The sequence below is a fragment of the Saccostrea echinata genome, unplaced genomic scaffold (assembly GCF_033153115.1).
Source record: "Saccostrea echinata isolate AGI-Se365-2 ecotype Australia unplaced genomic scaffold, CSIRO_AGI_Sech_v1 ptg000022l, whole genome shotgun sequence".
Taxonomy (NCBI): Eukaryota; Metazoa; Mollusca; class Bivalvia; order Ostreida; family Ostreidae; genus Saccostrea; species Saccostrea echinata.
Window position 1 is genome coordinate 334,329 of NW_026889771.1, and position 19,889 is coordinate 354,217.

General features: G+C 32.9%; 1 protein-coding gene across 1 annotated transcript in view; it reads left to right on the forward strand.

The window, feature by feature from the left end:
- The window catches only part of LOC133190156 (uncharacterized), a 101,570-nt gene that overhangs the window by 59,102 nt on the left and 22,579 nt on the right, over positions 1-19,889 (forward strand). Inside the window, exons 2-13 of the mRNA XM_061325634.1 lie at positions 10,511-10,656; positions 11,131-11,254; positions 11,934-12,100; positions 14,416-14,618; positions 14,785-15,108; positions 16,972-17,055; positions 17,581-18,173; positions 18,518-18,585; positions 18,701-18,975; positions 19,228-19,300; positions 19,416-19,675; positions 19,775-19,838. Of these exons, the coding sequence (XP_061181618.1) occupies positions 10,511-10,656; positions 11,131-11,254; positions 11,934-12,100; positions 14,416-14,618; positions 14,785-15,108; positions 16,972-17,055; positions 17,581-18,173; positions 18,518-18,585; positions 18,701-18,975; positions 19,228-19,300; positions 19,416-19,675; positions 19,775-19,838 (2,381 nt within the window). The remainder of the gene's footprint in view (positions 1-10,510; positions 10,657-11,130; positions 11,255-11,933; positions 12,101-14,415; positions 14,619-14,784; positions 15,109-16,971; positions 17,056-17,580; positions 18,174-18,517; positions 18,586-18,700; positions 18,976-19,227; positions 19,301-19,415; positions 19,676-19,774; positions 19,839-19,889) is intronic.

Below are 19,889 nucleotides of genomic sequence, written 5' to 3' on the forward strand. Positions count from 1 at the left end.
TTGAGATTTTTATCCCCTTGCAACGGATTTTGACATTTAAGGATAGAGGATGGAAAACCTTAAGGGTAAGAGCAAAATAAAAGTATAAAAGTTATAAACACCGGTGGCAAATATCCTGGGAAATTTATGTTAAGTTCTGGGTGTAGTAAATCTGAAGAAGATTGAGACAACTGCATGGTTCTTGTCTATAAATGGGAACCTAGGGGAGAAACACGGTGCAAGTAGTAACTTATCCAGTCCCCATCTCTAGATAAGAGAAAATTTAAGTACCGTGTGATATACCCTCAGAAAGAGCTGTCCTAATAATCATTCCAATCATTAACTCAGACAGAGTAAAAGGAAAACCTATATATATATCCCTTGTAAGAACCTGATCATACACGTTACGTAGGAAATATCTTTGAAATCTTCTTCTCAAGAACAACTAAGGTATTATTAGTCATATTTATACAGAAGCAACCTTAGGTATTGTAGAATCAAGTTTGTTCAAATGATGACCCCCCTGGGCTTGGGGGGACAACAGAGGGTCAAAGCTTTGCATTAGAATATATAGGAATCATCTTGAAAAAATCTTCTGCTCAAGAACAGCTAAGCCATGATCAGTCATATTATTACAGAAGCATCCTTGGGTAGTGTAGATTCAAATTTGTTCAAATTTATGGTGGGTAGATTGGGGTCACAATGAACGATCACTTTTACCTAGGAATACATAGGGGAAAAAATCTTTAAAATTCTTTTGTTTAAGAAGAGCAAAGCCATGATGAGTAATATGGATGTAGAAGCATCCTGAGGTAGTGTAAATTTAAGTTTGCCCACCCCCACCCCTCCTTTAAAACTTTTCAATACTGAACTGATTTCTGCTTCTTCCTAGCCAGTGTGCTCAGGTGAGCGATGTGGCCCATGGGCCTCTCGCGTGAAACCCGATACAAGTGTTGACTACGTCAAAATATTTAGATAACTCTTATCATCAATTTCAGTTTCAACGAATGGTGTTGTTATTGCTACCCGCAAAATCGAGTTATGTAATGTTTCTGCAATGATCATTTGCAATCATTTATTTTCTTATAAACAAACAAAAAAGACATTGGTGTTTATTTTAATCTTAAATAAATCATATACAGTGGATGAAAGTAAGTAAAATTTATCGATCTCTCAGTTACATTAATGGATGAGGCATGAAACAGTTAACCTTTGCTAAAAAAATCTTTCACGCAGAAGAAACCTGGAAAACTGGGTCTTGCTAGTTTAGAAATAAATTTTGTTTCTTAATTGAGGTAAACAACAATCGATTTGGATGTAAATTTTACGGAATTAAGTCAATGGTAAAATCTGTAATCAAACATTATAAGGTATGATGTGGAAGTATTAATTTTACATGTATATCTTTCATTTCAAATTGTTTTATGTCAGACAAGATTTTATCTTTGATTTAAAAATATATGAAAAATCATTGATAGGTACAAGAAAATATATTTCAAACAAAAAATACAGTTCATATATATATATATATATATATATATATATATATATATATATATATATATATATATATATATATATATATATATATATATATATATATATATATATATATATATAATAATAATAATAATAATAATAATAATAATAATTAATTCTTTAATACTAACATTAACGGAACTGTAAGCTATTTTTTCAAAATAATAATTTCATCTTTTTGGTAGGGAAAAATAACTAGTCACAGTTTATAAAATACGTTGTACATGTATGTTTGTTTTAATTTTGTTTGTTTTATTTCATCGCTTTTGTTGCAGTTGTTGTTTAAGTGTGTGTGTGTGTTTAGGAAAATCAGATTCGCAGTAAATGTAGAATTAAGCAGCATTTCAATATTTTACAGGTGTTTTATTTTTATAAAAGATTAGACTATGCTCTGTTGATTAAAATTTTTTTTTTAATTATTTGTGTTCTTTGATTTGCATTATTGCAGATTCCAATTACTGTCAGACGCTCGAAAGTCCATAAATCCTTTGTAAATACAACCAACTTATAAAGAGTCCTTTAGTGGTTTAGATTTGTAAGTTTAGCTGATAAGACAGCACAAACCAGGCATACCATACACAACCAGTGACCAATGTCGGAACTCTGTACGCTGTTCATTCACTGAAATGTAATATTTGTCCCCACTGAGTTCCTGTACTACCGTTAAATGATCACCTTCATGTGATAATATTTTGACGTGTTGACTCACATTGATAAGAATATTTATCCACATACAAATATCACTCCTGTTAACTAAGAAAAAGGGGCATTTATCATGTTCTGTCGTTCTGTGTAAATTTTAACCCACCCCATCATTTTGTAAATATCTTGCACTCATGGAAAAAGTATATAAAAAATTTCCTTGCGGCGTCATAGACAAAAGCAAACAATTTTTCCCCCCTGTTTTATCGGTAACATTGTGTAATTCTGCGCATTTGGAAATATCATTCTGAATAAATCTTCCTGTGGAGGCCACAAAACAATAAGATATATTACTCCATGACATCAAAGGGAACACACTCATTTCCTTATGTCATAAATTCTGCCTCCTTATTCTCGTTATTTGTAGACCAAAATCAAAGAATGGAGCTTTCAAAGTCGTCGTCGTCGTTGTTTTCAATTGAAAAATTTTATCCTTGAGGACCAAATCTTTCATTTAACTAATCTCAGAACTTTACACATAAGTGGACTTTTTTTTTTTTTTTTTTTTTTTAGATATAACTCTTTTGTTTTACATATACACTGTATGTATGATTATTTCAAGATATCGTAGTTTATTATAAAGATCAGCTCACTTGATAACAATTGAGATTTGGTCGTCCGTCTACATGTCGGGTCCATTTCCTTATCTCTCAATTTGTTTTTTCTTCGAGAAATTCTGAATATAGAAATAGGTCTGATAATAACCGGGTGCAATTAGTACCCATGGGAATTTAAACAGATTCTCCAAAAACTACAAAATATCTTCAGTCAGAAACTTAATTTACATTAAAAAATATTTGTGAGGTACGCAATAGTTGATAAAGTGTTAAACATTTTTGACATCTAAAATATTAAGAGCAATTCTCTGTAATGACTAGAACTTTTATATACGAGCCATAGCCTCAGGATTTCTCCAAACTCTTACGCTTCATGCGGGTTTTGCATTTTTTTTTTTCTGCAACAGCTGCAACATTAATTCCCATACTAACTACCAAAGAAGGCAATTTATAGTTTAAAAAAGGTACCTGCAATGAATGTTTGTCAGTCTTGGATTTCCATGTTTTTTCCTTAAGAGAGCAGCATAAACCAAAACTTAGCAACAAATTTGGTGTCGCTAAACTGTTTTGCCATGACAACCATAAAAGTTATTTTTAGAACGCACAATTTTGCCAATACTTTTTAAAGAAAAGTGGCAACAAGATTAAGTTTCTGCGAGAGTAGTTTGTTTTATTTCTTTGTATATATTAAGGATCGGTAAAGATTCAAAGTATCTGAAAACTTCAATTTGTTTTCAATTTTCCGGCTGTTACAATGATAACCAAGACACATAAATGTAGCAACAAAATTTTATTTGATATATGTTGATATATGTTACTGGTGCCAAGTAGTAATAATAAGCAAAATCTGTGCCCATACATGCCCCAAATATTTAAGAAGTTACAAAGAATGGCTTTTAATTATCATGTTCATTTACACAGATTAAAAAATAATAATTTCTTATGTCAAATTCTTCAAATATATCCTCCCTTTTTAAGTTCATGTGATAATATGTTATAAAATATTGATATGTAAAATTAGAATTATGTAAAACAGTTTGTACAGACCTTTTTTATTGACAAAACACACCCTTATCACGAAATTTTCCTATCACAAAACAACCTATGCTTGCATTTTACCCAGATCTTTACTTTTATAACGATATAGAAATTACACGCAAAAACTTGAAAATTTTAATACCCTCCAATACTACTCCTACTCTAATTTTACCATGCAACAAATAAATTTGTGAGTAAAAAAAAAAATGAAATGCAAAAAAAAAAAAAAAAAAAAAAAAAAAAAAAAAAAAATTCATTTTCTCCGGAATTTGGAGGTCCTATTACCTTAAGTGTTGAAGAAAGTCTCAACTCCTTTGCAAAGAATTTGCATAAATACTTCTAAATAAGTCTGGTAAGGTAAAATTAAGACAAAAAAAAATTGATAAGAAACCGAGGAAAATCTTAATTGCTTAATGAGAATCAAATTAAATACATGTACTCTGTTCCTAAAAATGATTGCTACTGCTACAACAGATGTACAACCCCCGTGTGATTTACGTTAATCATATCGAGACTGATATCTGCCCACTCTCTGACATTGGTCTTGATTTGTACACACCTGTTAACATACCCCATAACATTTCACTTTTTTAGGGTGGCACAATCGGTAGATTAAAGAAATAATTAAGACAGACAGGGCTGCTTTATCAATGGTAGAGTTCAGAAATTCCGTCCTGCGGAATTCTGGGTGATTTTGGAGTGGCGTTTTATCTTAGCCCCTCATTTAGTAAAGCATGCCGCCCACGCTTGCAGTTTTTGTGCATAAATGTTACCGTTTCTACGGCGTGCAGGCTTAAAAAAAAATCAGATAGTTTTTTTAATGCATTTGAAAAGTCTTATATGAGAATCTGTGGGGTACATTTGTCTTATCGTTGGGTGTGGCGGGTACATTCCTCCGTTGGGGAGGTCACACAGTTGTAATTATTAAGTTATCGATTTATCTGAATTCCTGGCAGCTAAAGAAGGAATCCCATATTCCGGACCTGTCAAAGCGAGGCGACATACCCCCTCTTATGAATTATTAGCCATTCTCCATCTTGATGTCGAAATGAAAGGAATTTTCCTATCCTTCGGAATTACTGTTTCTTTTCTTTTGGGGGTAAGATTTTTCATTTAAATCAGGGATAGCTTTTTATAGCGTTTATGAAAAGAAACTAAATTAAGAGATTTTTTAAATAATTGAAATGTGAACTGTTAATTTTTTAATTTACTGAGTTTGGATAAAAAGTTTCTAAATGCATTATAGTGAAGTTTCTCTTTAATTTATCATAGCAAGGATCTCAAAGATCAATGCTTAATACAAAACAAAAAAGAAAATAAATAAATAAATAAACAACTAAATAAACCCACCCTCCCTCTGAAACGGTAAAAAAAAAATCTTTGGAATATACAATGAAATTTTTAATTGCTTTTTTAAATTACCGTTAAATGAATAAACATAATTATTCTTGCTTTCTCTACTTTTGCGCAAATTACAAAGTAGCAAAAACGAAAGGCATGGTGCAACCAATGTTGAACAAAGTGTACATGAACATAAATTCGTGGACAATCACGCTTTCAAAATAATTAAGTCGATGAAAATTTGATTTAGGTAACAAAGTATCTCTTGTTGATCTTTTACTTTCTGATTTTGAACTAACGCGAAATTTCTGGACAACACTCGCTTAATTACCAATGAAAAAGAGGTTTTGGAGATAACATAATACTATTCTTATGGTATTATGTGACCGTTTTGTGTTTATTGACTAAACATTATTTAAAAATCTACGAAATTAAATGCTTAAATATATACTTACTAATATTTTCAATGGGTAATATATATTTTTTTAAGAACATATCTCTAACTTAAGTTATAATAAGCTCAAATAAGAAATAAAACTTTGGTCTACACCTCTCTGTAATTATAAACCAGTTCACTTTTGGATAACTTATTCTAAGCACAGAGAACTGTGATCAGTGTTTCTCTAGGAGTATATTCATTTTTCATCTTGCACAAGTGACATATCTCTTGTCAACCAAATCATCACCAGTTAACAGGTAGCTGTATGTGTTTAGATTGTGAATCTGAACAGATTTAATATTAGCCTGAAATTAAATCCCAGCGAATCCAGACAAAATAATATTTTAAAACGCTGACAAAAGATATTTCTATTTGCTAAGGGCCAGTTCGTAAAAAGCACTGATATGGCCCTATGGTACAAAGTACGGTATTTCATGTAAAATTGCATGAACAAAGGAACTTTACGAAGAAGATAAATATGGGTATATTGAGAATTATCTTTGGTATTATAACTTTACCTTAGTTGCAGTTTAAAAATACTTGACAGGGCGGATATAACTTGATTATTTATTGTTTTTGTTGTGCAAGAAGAGGTTGAAGATGTTTTTCGGCTGATATATAAAAAGAGAGTATTTACAAGTCGAAAACGATATATTTAAAACAGTTTATAGAGACAAAAGGGTTATATTATCGATAACATGTAGTCAGCTACATGTAGTGCATATTAGAATACAAACAAATAGGAAAAAGGTGTATCGACCCCAGATTTAAAAAGAAAAATGGAAAGGGGGATTTATCCCCCAAGTGTCGGTGGAATAAATAGGAAGATTTTGTGATACTGTGATAAAAAAAAGTCTAAACGTATGTCTTTTTCAGAAAAAAAAAAACATATGGGTTATTTTTTATTTATGTAAAATGTCATCAAGTATTGTATGTTTAAGTCAATGCCCCTGTGGCTAAAGTTCATAATTTTGCATGGAAGCATAGTACACTAGCTCCTGCTCATGAACAAGGTTTTTCAACATGTTAAGTGGCCATAAAGCTTCAAGTACTGTACGTAAATTAAAATGCTAGAGAATAAATTTTTGCAACACAGCAACCTCATTGACTACAAAACTCTTCGTCGGTAAGCATGCAGAGGTGGCAGTCTAGGCATAATCAATACTAAAATAAGAAACGAACAGCGCATATGTAACACCGAAATAAACACGTGCAGTTGTAATTCATGCAATATTAAGAAAGTTTTTTTTTTTTTTTTTTTTAGATTTCTTATATTATTTCCCGGATATGTATATATGGTTCTGTGTATTTCAATACAACCCCCCTCCCCTCCTCCCCCTCAATTTTAAAATGATATAGTGTTTGAGTTTAGAGATTTTGGCTATCTAGGAATATTTTAATACAAATCACTCCGCTTTCAAGCCCTAAAATCCAGAAAAAAATTTAAATCTATTGTCTTAGTTAAACTCGAGTAATATATGTGTGACTAATTCTCTGCAAAAGACATTAAAAAATATTTTTCTAATCATAGCAAGCAATTAAATAGCCAAAATTACGGAGGCTAGGTTGTCAACGAACTACCCCGCAGTTCCACTTAAAAAATTTAAATAGGATTTTTTTTCGCCATACACGATTTTTCAATAAAGAAAAAAAATACGTTCCAGTTATAGTAATTAATGCAGTTTCGTATACATTTATAGAGGTCTTCGTTCAAAGAATTAAAATAGTTTAAAAATGGTTATGATCACCTTGCCCTCTTCAACGACCTTAAAAATCATAAAAAGTGGTTGACCATCCAAAAGACAATTATCGATCTTAAGAGTTTGTCTTAAAGAAAATCAGGCAAAAAAAAATTATATATATATTCCACAAGGAGGGTTCCGAATTTTTCATAGAAAATTTTATTTTCTAAATATTGAATATATCCAAAGTGAGAAAATATTTGGACATGTTCTATTTATGGTAACATGTGGTTATGTTGTATTACTCAACCTATGACTAGGATGAATCAAATTTAATTACTGAAGATTTAACCGATGGAATTCGTGATTGCTTATGAAAAATAAATCTTATAACAGCATTAGAAATTTAATTTAAATGAATCTTATAGAAATGATGTATTTATTGGGTTTCCTAAAGTTTGCATATATATATAAAAAAAAGCTTTAAATTTTTTTTTGGGGGGGGGGGTGGAATAAACTTTCAGATATGTTTTCGTTCAAGATACATTTACACAGAATTTTTAAAAAAAATCCGATAAGTCTAATTTAGTTATGCTTTAAAAATTCAAGTAGAAGTAATAAAATTACAACTTTGATGGCAAAACACACGTAATTTGGTAAAAATCAAATAATTAGAAACTTAAAAAAATGAATTCAAAATGTATTGTTGAACAAAATTGTGCTTCGAAATTATGAAAAATATTTTTAAAACATTTTAAAATATTTTTTAAATCATGATAATAATGTAGATTTTTTTTCTTCAAAAATTATACTTTCTGAATTTTGGAAATAGTTACTTCCCCTTTGGTAACTCTCCAGTAATATTGATAATGCTTGGAAGGGTTACTCCCCTTTGAAAGCTTCCTTGATTATCATAATGGCAGCCTCCTGTCGGCATGTCGTGCTTTTTAAAGCTTGCAAAGCATTCTTGTGGAAAATTATACAGTATTCATCACACTTTTACAATGAATGAACGTGTAATATCAGTGTAAGGAAGACACCTGAGTGTACAAGGGATGTTCCAAAAATAACGACGGCTGTTTTAACCCACATTATATATTAATCTTTGATCCTTTAATTCGTCCCTGCTCTTCAAAGTACTCACCCTTTGCCAGGATACACTTTTTAGACAATCAATCTACTTCTGGAATCATTTTTCATAGGCCTACTCCTCAACAGGGACACCCATCATATACTGATAAATTGCAGACCAAAGGACAATTCGTGATTTTTATCTTTTTTCCAGATAGGTGGAATTTAAGTTTGGGGAACAGAAAGAAGTTCTACGGGGCTAAATCAAACGGGGGGGGGTATGGTAGAACACTAACCTTTTCCGCCTCCAAATACTCGGTCACAATGCGTGCTTTGTGTGCAGGCACATTGTCGAACAAAATTCGGAGATACTTCATACCCGTTTTGGAGCAACGACTTTCATAATGTTTCTTCAGTTTTTAAATAACAACATTTTTATAGAAGTTACCTGTGACTGCTTTGCCCTTTGACACAAGATTTGCATGACAGGCCTTTATTGTCAAAGAAAATAATTAACATATAAAAGCTTCTACACGTTCGTAATCTTTTAGCAATACTAGGGCGTTTTGCATTCTTTGATGCCCAGATTCTGTTAGAACTCTTACGTTTTGGTTCAAAATATTATATCCAGGTCTCATCACCAGTAACTAAATTATCAAAAGTCTTTGGTATATTTTAAATACAATTTTGATAATTTCTTTGCATTTTTAACACAGACTCTGTTTTGTTCATCACTAAGCAAATGAAGTATCCACCTAGCATTTATCTTTCTAAGCTTTAGATTTTTTTTTCAAAGTACCTGGAAGAACACGTGCCAACGACAAGTTTGTCATCTGAGCCAATTGCCTCATGGTATATTTGCATCTTTTTGTAAGATTTCGTGGATTTTTACTATGTTATTATTGGTTGTAACTGTAGCAGGATGACCTTGGCGAGCAGCATCTTTGAGGTGTTCGTAACTTGTTTTAAATTTAGCAACCCACTTACAAACAGACCTATGAGACAATATTGACCATTTCCATAGATATCACATACCTCACTATGAATATCTACAGGTTTAATATCAAACAAGGACTGACCTTTCATATAGGCCCTAATTTCAAGTGCATTGTTTGCTCTTTTTCTAGTCATTTTGAGTATAGTGATGAATGTACACTGTAGCTAAGTCAGTGAAATTATGAACATGAAATTTTCTTCCGCTACGGTTCAGTGATCAATCTAACGTGTCAATGTGGTTTCAGCAAGATACTTGCATGATTTTCATGGGATGAATGTGAAATGACATTATTTTTGGAAAACTCGTATATTAGCAGGGACCTTTATACTTATTATAAGATCCCTAACAGAAGCAACTGATAAGCCTACCAGAACCGATCCCTGCAGGATACTGGCGCAGTATATTTTGGTTTTAAAACGATATTGAGCTATAGCGGGACTCTACCACCCTTATGTGTAGCTTTGTTCGGAAGTTCAGAATGACACAATGATTCATTTTCTTTTTCCATCATAATCTTCCATATACATGTAAGTTGCAAATCCGCTGACAAACAGATAGATAGCTATAGCTCAGTATCATTTTAAAAACAAAATATACCCCAGTATCCTGCATCCTGGAGGGATCGATTCTGGTATGCTTATCAGTAGCTTGTGTAAGGAACACTAGCTTAGAACAGGACAGATATTTGGTATTAATTGCCATTTAGTGAAATCACCTATTCGATCACCAATTTGATATCACCTATTTGAATAAGCAATATCACTTATTTGAATAGATATGACCTATTTGAATAGATAATATCACCTATTCGAATAGGTAATATCACTAAATGGCAATAAACACCAAAACAGTGCCTCATACATCTTGTATGTTTGATGCAAGATGCTAATGTTAGACTAAGTAAGTAAATTTACCCAAATTGAGATCAGGTTTTTCTGAGTAGGATTCATTTGGTAGATTGCATGTGAAATGTTACCTTGCGTCTAGACATAATTTATAAATTTGGCATGTTGACATAATTTATCTTGCATGTAAGGGGCAGAATCTGCCATCATAGAAATATGACACCATATAGCTTTAATTCATTGTTTAATTTGTTGCATCCTCCTAAATTGCCAGGCCTTCTTGACTGCATTGAAATGAATTTCATTATGATGCCTTTCAGGTGGTAGTTGGTACTGGGCAATTCGTGGTGAGACTTCACTCATACGATAACCCGTCAGGAACAGATTTCAATGGAACATGCTGTGACTCAGATGTGTTAAAATGTCAACTGGACAAATGTGATTTAAAGTTTGATATATGTATAGGGTAAGTATAGGATAGAATGAGGTATAAAGGCTGGCTTTAGTAAATGAATTATAAAACACATGTATTAAACTTCTAATCATTCATTGGTATACTGATTACTTTTTTAATTTAGGCAATGCCCATTTCATTTCAAATAATGTATGTTTAAAGAAAGTTACTCATTATTGCAATATGGAATGGGTTCCTTTTCTATTTATGATTAACATTTTGGTGATATGGAACTCATGCAGTATCATGGTAAAACATATATTATTGTTTGGATACAGTTTGGTCACTTGTGCTCATATGAGAGATTGTAGCCAGAGTTTTTTTTATTGTCATTATGGACACCTAAAAAGCAGGGTTTTGTCCCTTTTAAATTCAATCGCCACACTTCTTTTCAGAATATCAGCACAGATTTGATTCAGAAACTAGGATGAGTTTTCTCTCAAAAGTGGTGGGAAATATGAATTAATGATTTTCTCTTTTTCGTAGGAGAAATCGTGGAGGATCTGACTGTACATATGGAACAAAACAGGTTATCGCTGAACCAGACTTCAACAACATTGACTTTAATGAAAATCAGAAACTCAGTTTTCCCATCACAAACAGTCTGAAGGTAAAAACGACTCACATGCACAAGATTTAAACAGGAAGATGATAATTATCCATGTGAACCCAATCAGGTCTACAGCAAATTGCATTCATCTAATTCTATCTTGTAATTTACACATACAAGCGCTTGCACATTTGATTACTAAACCTGAGCTGAAGTCTCTAGTATTGCGCTGTTTACAGCAGAATACCTTGCCATATAGCTTCATACAGTATTGAAATCAACTAATATATCCTATAAAATTTAATGCCACGCCTAAGTGACAACAACTAGATTGAATCCTTATGTGATTCTAATGTCAATCCAAACCGTATATCTCTAATGAGCTATCCAGCAAGCCATTAATATTTGAAAACAAAACTGATGTTTTGTAATTACCTGTATGCAAAGGAGCTTTTTTAAATTCAAGGGTGCATATTTTTTAGATGGAGAAGTACAGTAACAGATTATCATAATTATACTGAAAGCCAGGAATCTGGTAGGAAAAAGGAAGATATAAAGTGCATGGATTGTTGAAATCGCTAAAATGTTCTAGGTTTTGACATTACCATCGTTAAGATCACCCTACAGATACTTTAGCTTTTTCATCCCCATGATGTGTACACTACATATGCACTTCCATGCATAGACAATTCTTTATCTTATGAAGGCCCTATAATGTTTGAATTGTAATTTCTTTTAGGATGCCTTGTTTATAAAAGTGAATGTGACAGACCAGGACACGGGAGGAGCCTCAGTATTGGTTGATACTTTCCATTTCGTATTTAACATGGCTGCCTACTATAACTCTACTGTAATAGAGTACATGGATTATCTAATCACTGGGGAAAGACCACAGCTAAGATCCAAGTTTGTACTTTGATACTCCTGCATTTAATTATTATGCAAGAAATGACACAATATTACACTTCCATCAGTCAATTCACTTTTAGCTCACATACCTCAACGAAGTTGGGGGAGCTTATGTAATACCCTCGGCGTCGGTGTCCCAGGTTAAAGATTTTGGTGCAGTTTTCTTTTCAAGTACTTCTGTGCCCTATATTAATGCATTGATGCATGGAGGATGCTTTTAGTATGTTTCATTGTACGAGCCAAGGTTTCAGATGCTGAAATTTCAGCTGAAGAATGACCAGGTTAATGTTTTTGGAGAAGGTTAAAGTTCTTATAGCAGGTTAAAAATTTTGGAGCAGGTCTCATTTCCAATTAACTATAAGCCCTATATTAACCAAACTTGCATGGATGATACATCTAAGGATGCAAACTACCACATTTGCTTCGAATGCTGGATCTGACCTACATTTTCTGGATGAGGGACCAGGTTAAAGTTTTTAGAGCACAGGTCTCATTTCCAAGTAACTATATATTAGCCCTATATTGACCAAACTTGCATGGATGATACATCTAAGGATGCACACTACTGGACTTGCTTCGGATGCTGGATCTGACCTACATTTTCTGGATGAGTGATCAGGTTAAAATTTTTAGAGCAGGTCTCATTTCCAAGTAACTATAAGCCCTATGTTGACCAAACTTGCATGGATGATACATCTAAGGATGCACACTACTGAACTTGCTTCGGATGCTGGATCTGACCTACATTTTCCGGATGAGTGACCAGGTTAAAGTAAATTATAAGGGCTATTTGATCCAAACTTTCATGAATGATGCATCACAGGATGAACACTCTCAAACTTGCTTCAGATGCTGGATATGACTTACATTTTCTGGATGAGTGACTAGTTTAAAGTTTTTAGGTAAGTCCATTCCCAAGCTGCAAGCCCTAAATTGCATAAATGTTACATCTAGGGATGCACACTACTAGATTATTAGTTTGAGATTTTGCCTTACTTAAGGACAACATTTGTTGAGGTGAGCTCTGTAATCTCTGATTACCTATGTTTAACTTTACATCTCAGCCATTCCATTACCCACACACTAAGTCAGGGTCAGGGTTATCCTAAATTGGGTCCAGACTGAATATTTCACATATTGTGCATCTTTTGATGGAATTAATATATATGACGCAAAATTATTCTATAAACACAAATCCTTTCTGTCTAATTTTAAGGAGAAAGTGTTTTTTGGGAAGAAAAATGTTTAAAAAAAATATATTTGCTATTTATTATAAAGTAACTTTCTCTTTCATGACTTTTTTGGGGGGATGGGGGGTGCAGTGCCTGGGAAGGTCGAGCAAGAGATTGGGCCAGTGGCCCCACTATTCATAAAATGATGGGGCCATTTCAAAATTTAAGAGGCCAAGGGGAAATATATTGGGGCCATTCTAAAATTATTATAGTATGATGATATGAGAATGCATAAATCTCTGACAACAAAATTTAGAAAAATATAAAAAAGAAAAAGAAAGAAAGAAAGAAAGAAAAAGGCAATAGGAATTGACAAATCTTATGACACTGATAAATGGAAACGATTTTTCTGTTTCTAAGAGCTTCATAAATCATTTGTCATTGACAACTAGATTCTAACACAGCAAGTATTTAGAATAAAATATATTCCTGTAAACCAAAAGCAAGCATTTTTTTTTAGAAAAGCTGATTTAGAGATCAAGGGACAGGCCAAGATATGTAAACTTTGTTGATAAGGCATTTCATTTTAAGGTAGTACAATGTAATATTTTCGATGTGCGTGACTTTCGTAAAGCTGTAGTCAGCCGTCGAAAATGACTAGACACTTACGAACCACATGGGAGGAGAGGTTTGTTTCTTTGCCAATGTATGTCAGTTTGCCGAATGATGTACTATATGATACTGATACATCACAGATTCCATCTAACTTCGATGGAGAATACCGATAGCTCTGACTGCGATGATCACAGATTTGAGATCACAGATTCTATCTAACTTCGATGGAGAATACCGATAGCTCTGACTGCGATGAGCTTACAAACTAATAAAACATGCGTGCCCACATTTTGCGAGGCGCGCCGTGTGGCACAGTGCACCATTATTTCATTACGCCATTTTTCAACAGTATGCGCATATGGCGCATGGCGCGGTCCCTTCCCAGGCCCTGGGGGTGGGGGGTAAAAGCAGTTGAGGTAAAATCTTGTCAGAGACTCCAATTTTCTCTTTGTATCATTCTAATAAACGCATTTGTTGTTGAATTGAATATCAACAGAGCAGGATATATTACGCAAACTGTTTTAGGTTAAATTTGAGTGTGACATCATACTGTGACCAGAACTATTATGGACCAGACTGCGACATTAACTGTGTTGCTGAGGACTTCGGTTGTAATGGACATTATAAATGTGGGGTCAGAGGAGAGAAGATTTGTAACCCTGGGTGGACAGGGAAGGATTGTGATGTACAGATCCCTGGGGGTGAGGGAGACTGTGGATTTTATAAAGGTAATAAGAGTCCCTTTCTTTTTCACAATTTGTGATTCTTATAGATTAATTTGATATTCATCAATTCCAATCACTAAAAAGAACTATTATCTCTTTAAGTGTAATTTAGGATGTGGACTATAAAATATCTAGAATTTTTTTGAGAAATGTATATTCTAATTAACAGATTCCACAGAGCTACTGCCAAGCTTGTGGGAAGGTTTTTATACCTGCCCCCGTGGATCATCACAGATAATTCAAATGAATGTGACCCAAAGAAATAAAGATGAAATATTGACCTCAGCTGTGTTGACTTTTGATGGAATCTCAGTCACAGCCAGTGGGAGCTATGGTTATAGAACACTGCTCATACAAGGCAGACCAAATCAAAAAAATATAACTGATGTTAAACTTCATGGTGTACAGCCACCATCAAATTTGTCTTCAATGGCAGGAGAGATAATATTCAATGGAGATAAAAAATGTGGTGTAGTTTTGAATCTACAGAAATGTGAGTTAGTTAAAAATATATATCCTTTTGATTTGAAGTAAAAGTATATATATCCTTTTAATTTGATCTCATTAGCATTTAGTTTGTCCTTCAAGGTTTTTTTTTCTAGCTCTATTGGTCAGAGACCAGAAAAGCTTATGCGAAAGTTTGGTATCCATCGTCCATTCGTCTGTCTGTCTAGCTGTCTGTCTGTAAACATTTTTTTCAAAATGCTACTCCTACAGTTTTTGTCTGATTTCAATATAAAAGGGCACTCAAGTAGACTATACTAAAATACATAATTCAATGAACAATGTTGCAATGGTTACTTGCTAAAATAGAAATTTCTTTGAAATACTGTTGAAATGCTACTCCTCCTACAGTTTTGGTCTGATTTTTGTATCACTTGGCATGCAAGTAGACGACACTTAGATACTCATTGTCTTTATTGTTTTTTGAAGTTGTCATGGTTACAAAAAATAGAAATTTCTGTAAAAAAAATTTTTAGGGCTACTCCTCCTACAGTTTCAATCGGATTGCAGTAAAATCTCTCCACAAAAAGAGGCTAAACCAAGAATCATTTTTTATTGCTGTTGCAAAATTTCAAGTCCAAGTGCCTCTTTTCTTTTCCTTTGTTATAAGTACAAACCAGTAGTGCTACAGTCTTGTCAGAAACTTCTGGTTTAACTCTATATTTTCAGCTGCAATATTATGAGGCAATGTTTTAGTTTTTTTGAGGCATTTTCTGAAATTGGAATATGATTTTTTAACATGAAAAGATAAAATTTTTGATATCAAAACTGCATGATTTTCTGATATCAGGAAATGGATTTTTTAAAAAAAAAAAAAAAAAAAAGCATGAACAAATTTTTTTTATAACAAAAAATCTATTTTCCTTTATCAGAAATCATTTTTTGTTTTTAATACCAAAAATTCAAATTTCTGATATCAAAAAAATCATTCTATGATTTCAGATATTCAAATGAATTTTCAGATATCAAAAAATTCATTGGACGTCAAAATATGATTTTTGATATCGAGTTTTACCTGGTTTTGATATCAGTATCCCAGTGAACATTTTTGGAGTAGGTCTATTCCGAAGTAAGTGTAAGCCTTACCTGGATCAAATTTGCATAAATGATGCATCTAAGGAATGTGCACTACCAAACTTACTTCAGATGCTGGATCTGACCTACCTTTTAAAGATGAGTGATCAGGTTAATGTTTTTGGAGCTGGTACATTCCCATGTTACCATGAGGCCTACCCAAAGCAAACTTGCTGGATATTGATCCAGAGATGCACACAATGGAAAAAATTTGGTGTGAGATTTGCCTTACTTTTATTGTCATGTCGAGTGATTACCCATGTTTTGATACTAGAAAATTGACATTAACTGATATGAAATATTTAATTTGTTGATAACAAGAATCATTTTCTGATATCCAAAAAAATCAAATTTTTGATATCAAATATTTTTTTGGATGTCAAGAATCTGAGTTATTGATATCAAGAATTCTTTTTTGATGTCAGGACATCCTTCAAAAATACTAAAATGGATTCATATATACTAAATTCATATATGGGAACCAATGTATATTCCATATTGTTCCTGATATCTCCATCAAAAACAATGGTAGTCAGCTAAGTGCAGTTTCAAAGAATATTTTCATTAGCAACATTAAGTGGTCATAATAATTTATCTCATTAAATATGGTATCAGTGTACCTCAAAGGTGGCTTGTGTAATATTTTTTACCATTTAACCCTTGTTTTATGTTGCCTGCATATTCCGATTGAACAAAGATTGGCTTTTATGTAGACAACTACTTTCTTTATTAACTAGTTAACTACCAATACTTACAGTAGTATGATACTTAATTTCAGCTTATTTGAACCAATGTGGATCTGGAACCTGTGTGAGATATGGTCAAAAGAAGAATGAATCCTACTGCTGTTGTGCTGGTAAAGGTAATGTAGATAATTTTTTTGTTCTCATCTTTGGTTAATATTTTTACCTAGCTAGCTGAAAGAGTTTTTACTTAGCTGGTTTTTACTTATCTATCCAACTAGTTTTTTTAAAGCTAGTTTTTGCCTAGGTAGCTTAATGAGTTTACCAAAGAGATCATTTAGTATTTAAAAGTAAAATGCCACAAATATCATTTCATTTGAACTCAATTAGTGTCTGCATGTAGAATGTTTTAGCATGAAGCATTTTATGTATATTATCTCTTTGTTTGGATTGATAGACTCTTTGTTTGGACTGGTAGACTCAGAAATTCCCAAATTTCTGACATGACTACAAATATAATTAATAAAGCAAAAGTTATAATTTTATAACGCAGAAGTAAAAGTAACAACCCTTAGAGTACAACACGTCCTATTTAAAGTCAGTGGATTTTTCATTGACAAGAATAGTTTTACTACACTTTTTTATGGAGGGCAGTTTTTTTAGTCAACACAGTCTTTTACAAAAAAAAAATGTTTTATTGTCAGCAAGCACCTCTTGTGACTCCACAACAACCATCAATCAGACAAAATCTACAACATCTTCAACAGCAACTCCATCAACAACTCCACTGACAACAAAACAGCCAGCAACACAGAGGCAAACAACTCAGAACCCAACAACTACCCCAAAACTCACAACGGAAGAGATAACAACGAAAACAACCTTACAACCAAAAACAACACCACGACCTACAACACCAGAGACAACCACAGAAACATCAACCAAACAACCCAAAACAACAACAGAATCAACAACCACCCCACAACCCACAACACCAGAGACAACCACAGAAACAACATCTACCACAACAACACTAGTCTCAACCACAGAGACTACTACCAAGAAATCCACCACTGTAACAACTAAACCAACCACTCAGTCCACCACTACTACCACCACCACTACAGCGGCACCAAGTCCTAGCACCACTAAACCTACCACACACAAAGTGCCAGCATCGACTTCTGTAGTGCAGGTTTTTGAGGACAGCTTCTTTATCAATCTTCTGGGAAGTGAGATAGACTCAACACTGATAGATGCTATTAAAGATGCATATATGGAGGCAAATAAAGGTCTTGTTGTGTTTTGTTTATTATGCATTTTATGTGAATTCCAAGAAGAGATATCCCATGATAAAAATAAATAGTATTTGGAATCATTTCAATTTGCTTAGACCAATTTTCATTGATTACTTAAGTTCTAATAGTTCTTTGGAATGTAATAAGTGAGCATACATGTATGTCCTCTTTTAAAAGACATCATTTATATTTCAGTATTTGTTGAGGTTGTAAGTTCCAGTTATGTTGACATGCTAGTAATTATCACTAAATGTTGTAATAGAAATGTTTTTTGTGGAAAATATTCACATATAAAAGGTAAATTTATATTTGTTCCATTTTTTAAAATTGTACAGCTATACAGGAACTGCACAGGAGTAACATGGACTTTCCTTATAGAATATCTACACCTAAATTCATTTATGAAGAGAGGTATATATAAGAATATTCTGACTTATACCTTTAATTAATTTGAATTAATTGCTCAATGAAATAATTAAAACTTTGCATTGAAACACCCTAGCTAATTTTATTGACTTATTTGTAGGAAGCACCGAGGAGAATTGCTGACTTTCCTTCGATATAATATATCGATATCAGGTGTATCATCCAACATCAAGCCACCCAGTAAGAAAGACATACAGGCACAGATAGAAAAACACTACACCTCCAATGTTAAATTGTATGATGTTGTCCCGGAGTTTATATTCCCATTATCAGACAGTTTATTCCTTGATGTTTATGGACCAGGTCCATCTGATATGGAAATGGCTATTTGGGAGAAAGTTATATTGGAAGTTTATAAAACTCAGAATAATTGTAGTAAGTATTTCAGTCTTCAATGTTTTTGTCACATACTGTTTTGTTTTGAAGTTAAGGTTGAGGGAATGCTTATATTTCACATGAATGAAGATAACAAGTTTGAAACTGAATTCTTAATAATGTTATCATTGGGACTGTCAAATCGCCTTGCCATATATTAGTATATCACTTATTTAACTTTTTTTGAGATTCCCAGGTTTGACAGTTTATTAAATGCCGGTAATGTTCATGCAGAGTGATTTTTTTTAAAAGATTCATCAGCAACAGCCTGCCAACTTTATGACATATCAATTAAGAGTACAGATGAATACATGGATTACAATGGGTAAGCTTTCTCTGTGCATTACTTTGAAACACAATGTATCAATCTGGGAATGTCTGTCATAGTATTTCCAATACAATGGAAGCAAAAACTGACTTCTTTTCAATAAAATTTGTAGGTCAGAGGTCACCAGGCTGTATATTTTTGTCCTGTATATGGGAAAATCAATTCAGCCACCTAACAATAAGGATCCATACATGGTAGCTCTACAGAACCACTATGAAATCAAAGCTAAATTCTACACAGGAAGTTTGGATGACCATGAACTGTTATGGTACAGACACCACTATGATCTATTTATAGAAGGTTCTGTTGTACAGAGTGATTTGACCAAATTTGGTAAAGAAATCCAGAATGCTTGGTATAAGGCTGAACCAGGTAGAGATTTTGTATTACATTAAGAGCTAGTTGTAGTTTTCTAGGGTTACATTTATTAAATATTATATATTCTTTACTTACTTTTTTTCTCTTTTTCAGGTTATAACTGTTCAATATGTAATGTTTTTATTCACAGAAGAGAAAAATATGTGGGAGAAAATGGGTAAATTTCAAATTTTTCAGTTATACAAGGGATATATTTCTTCAATTACAG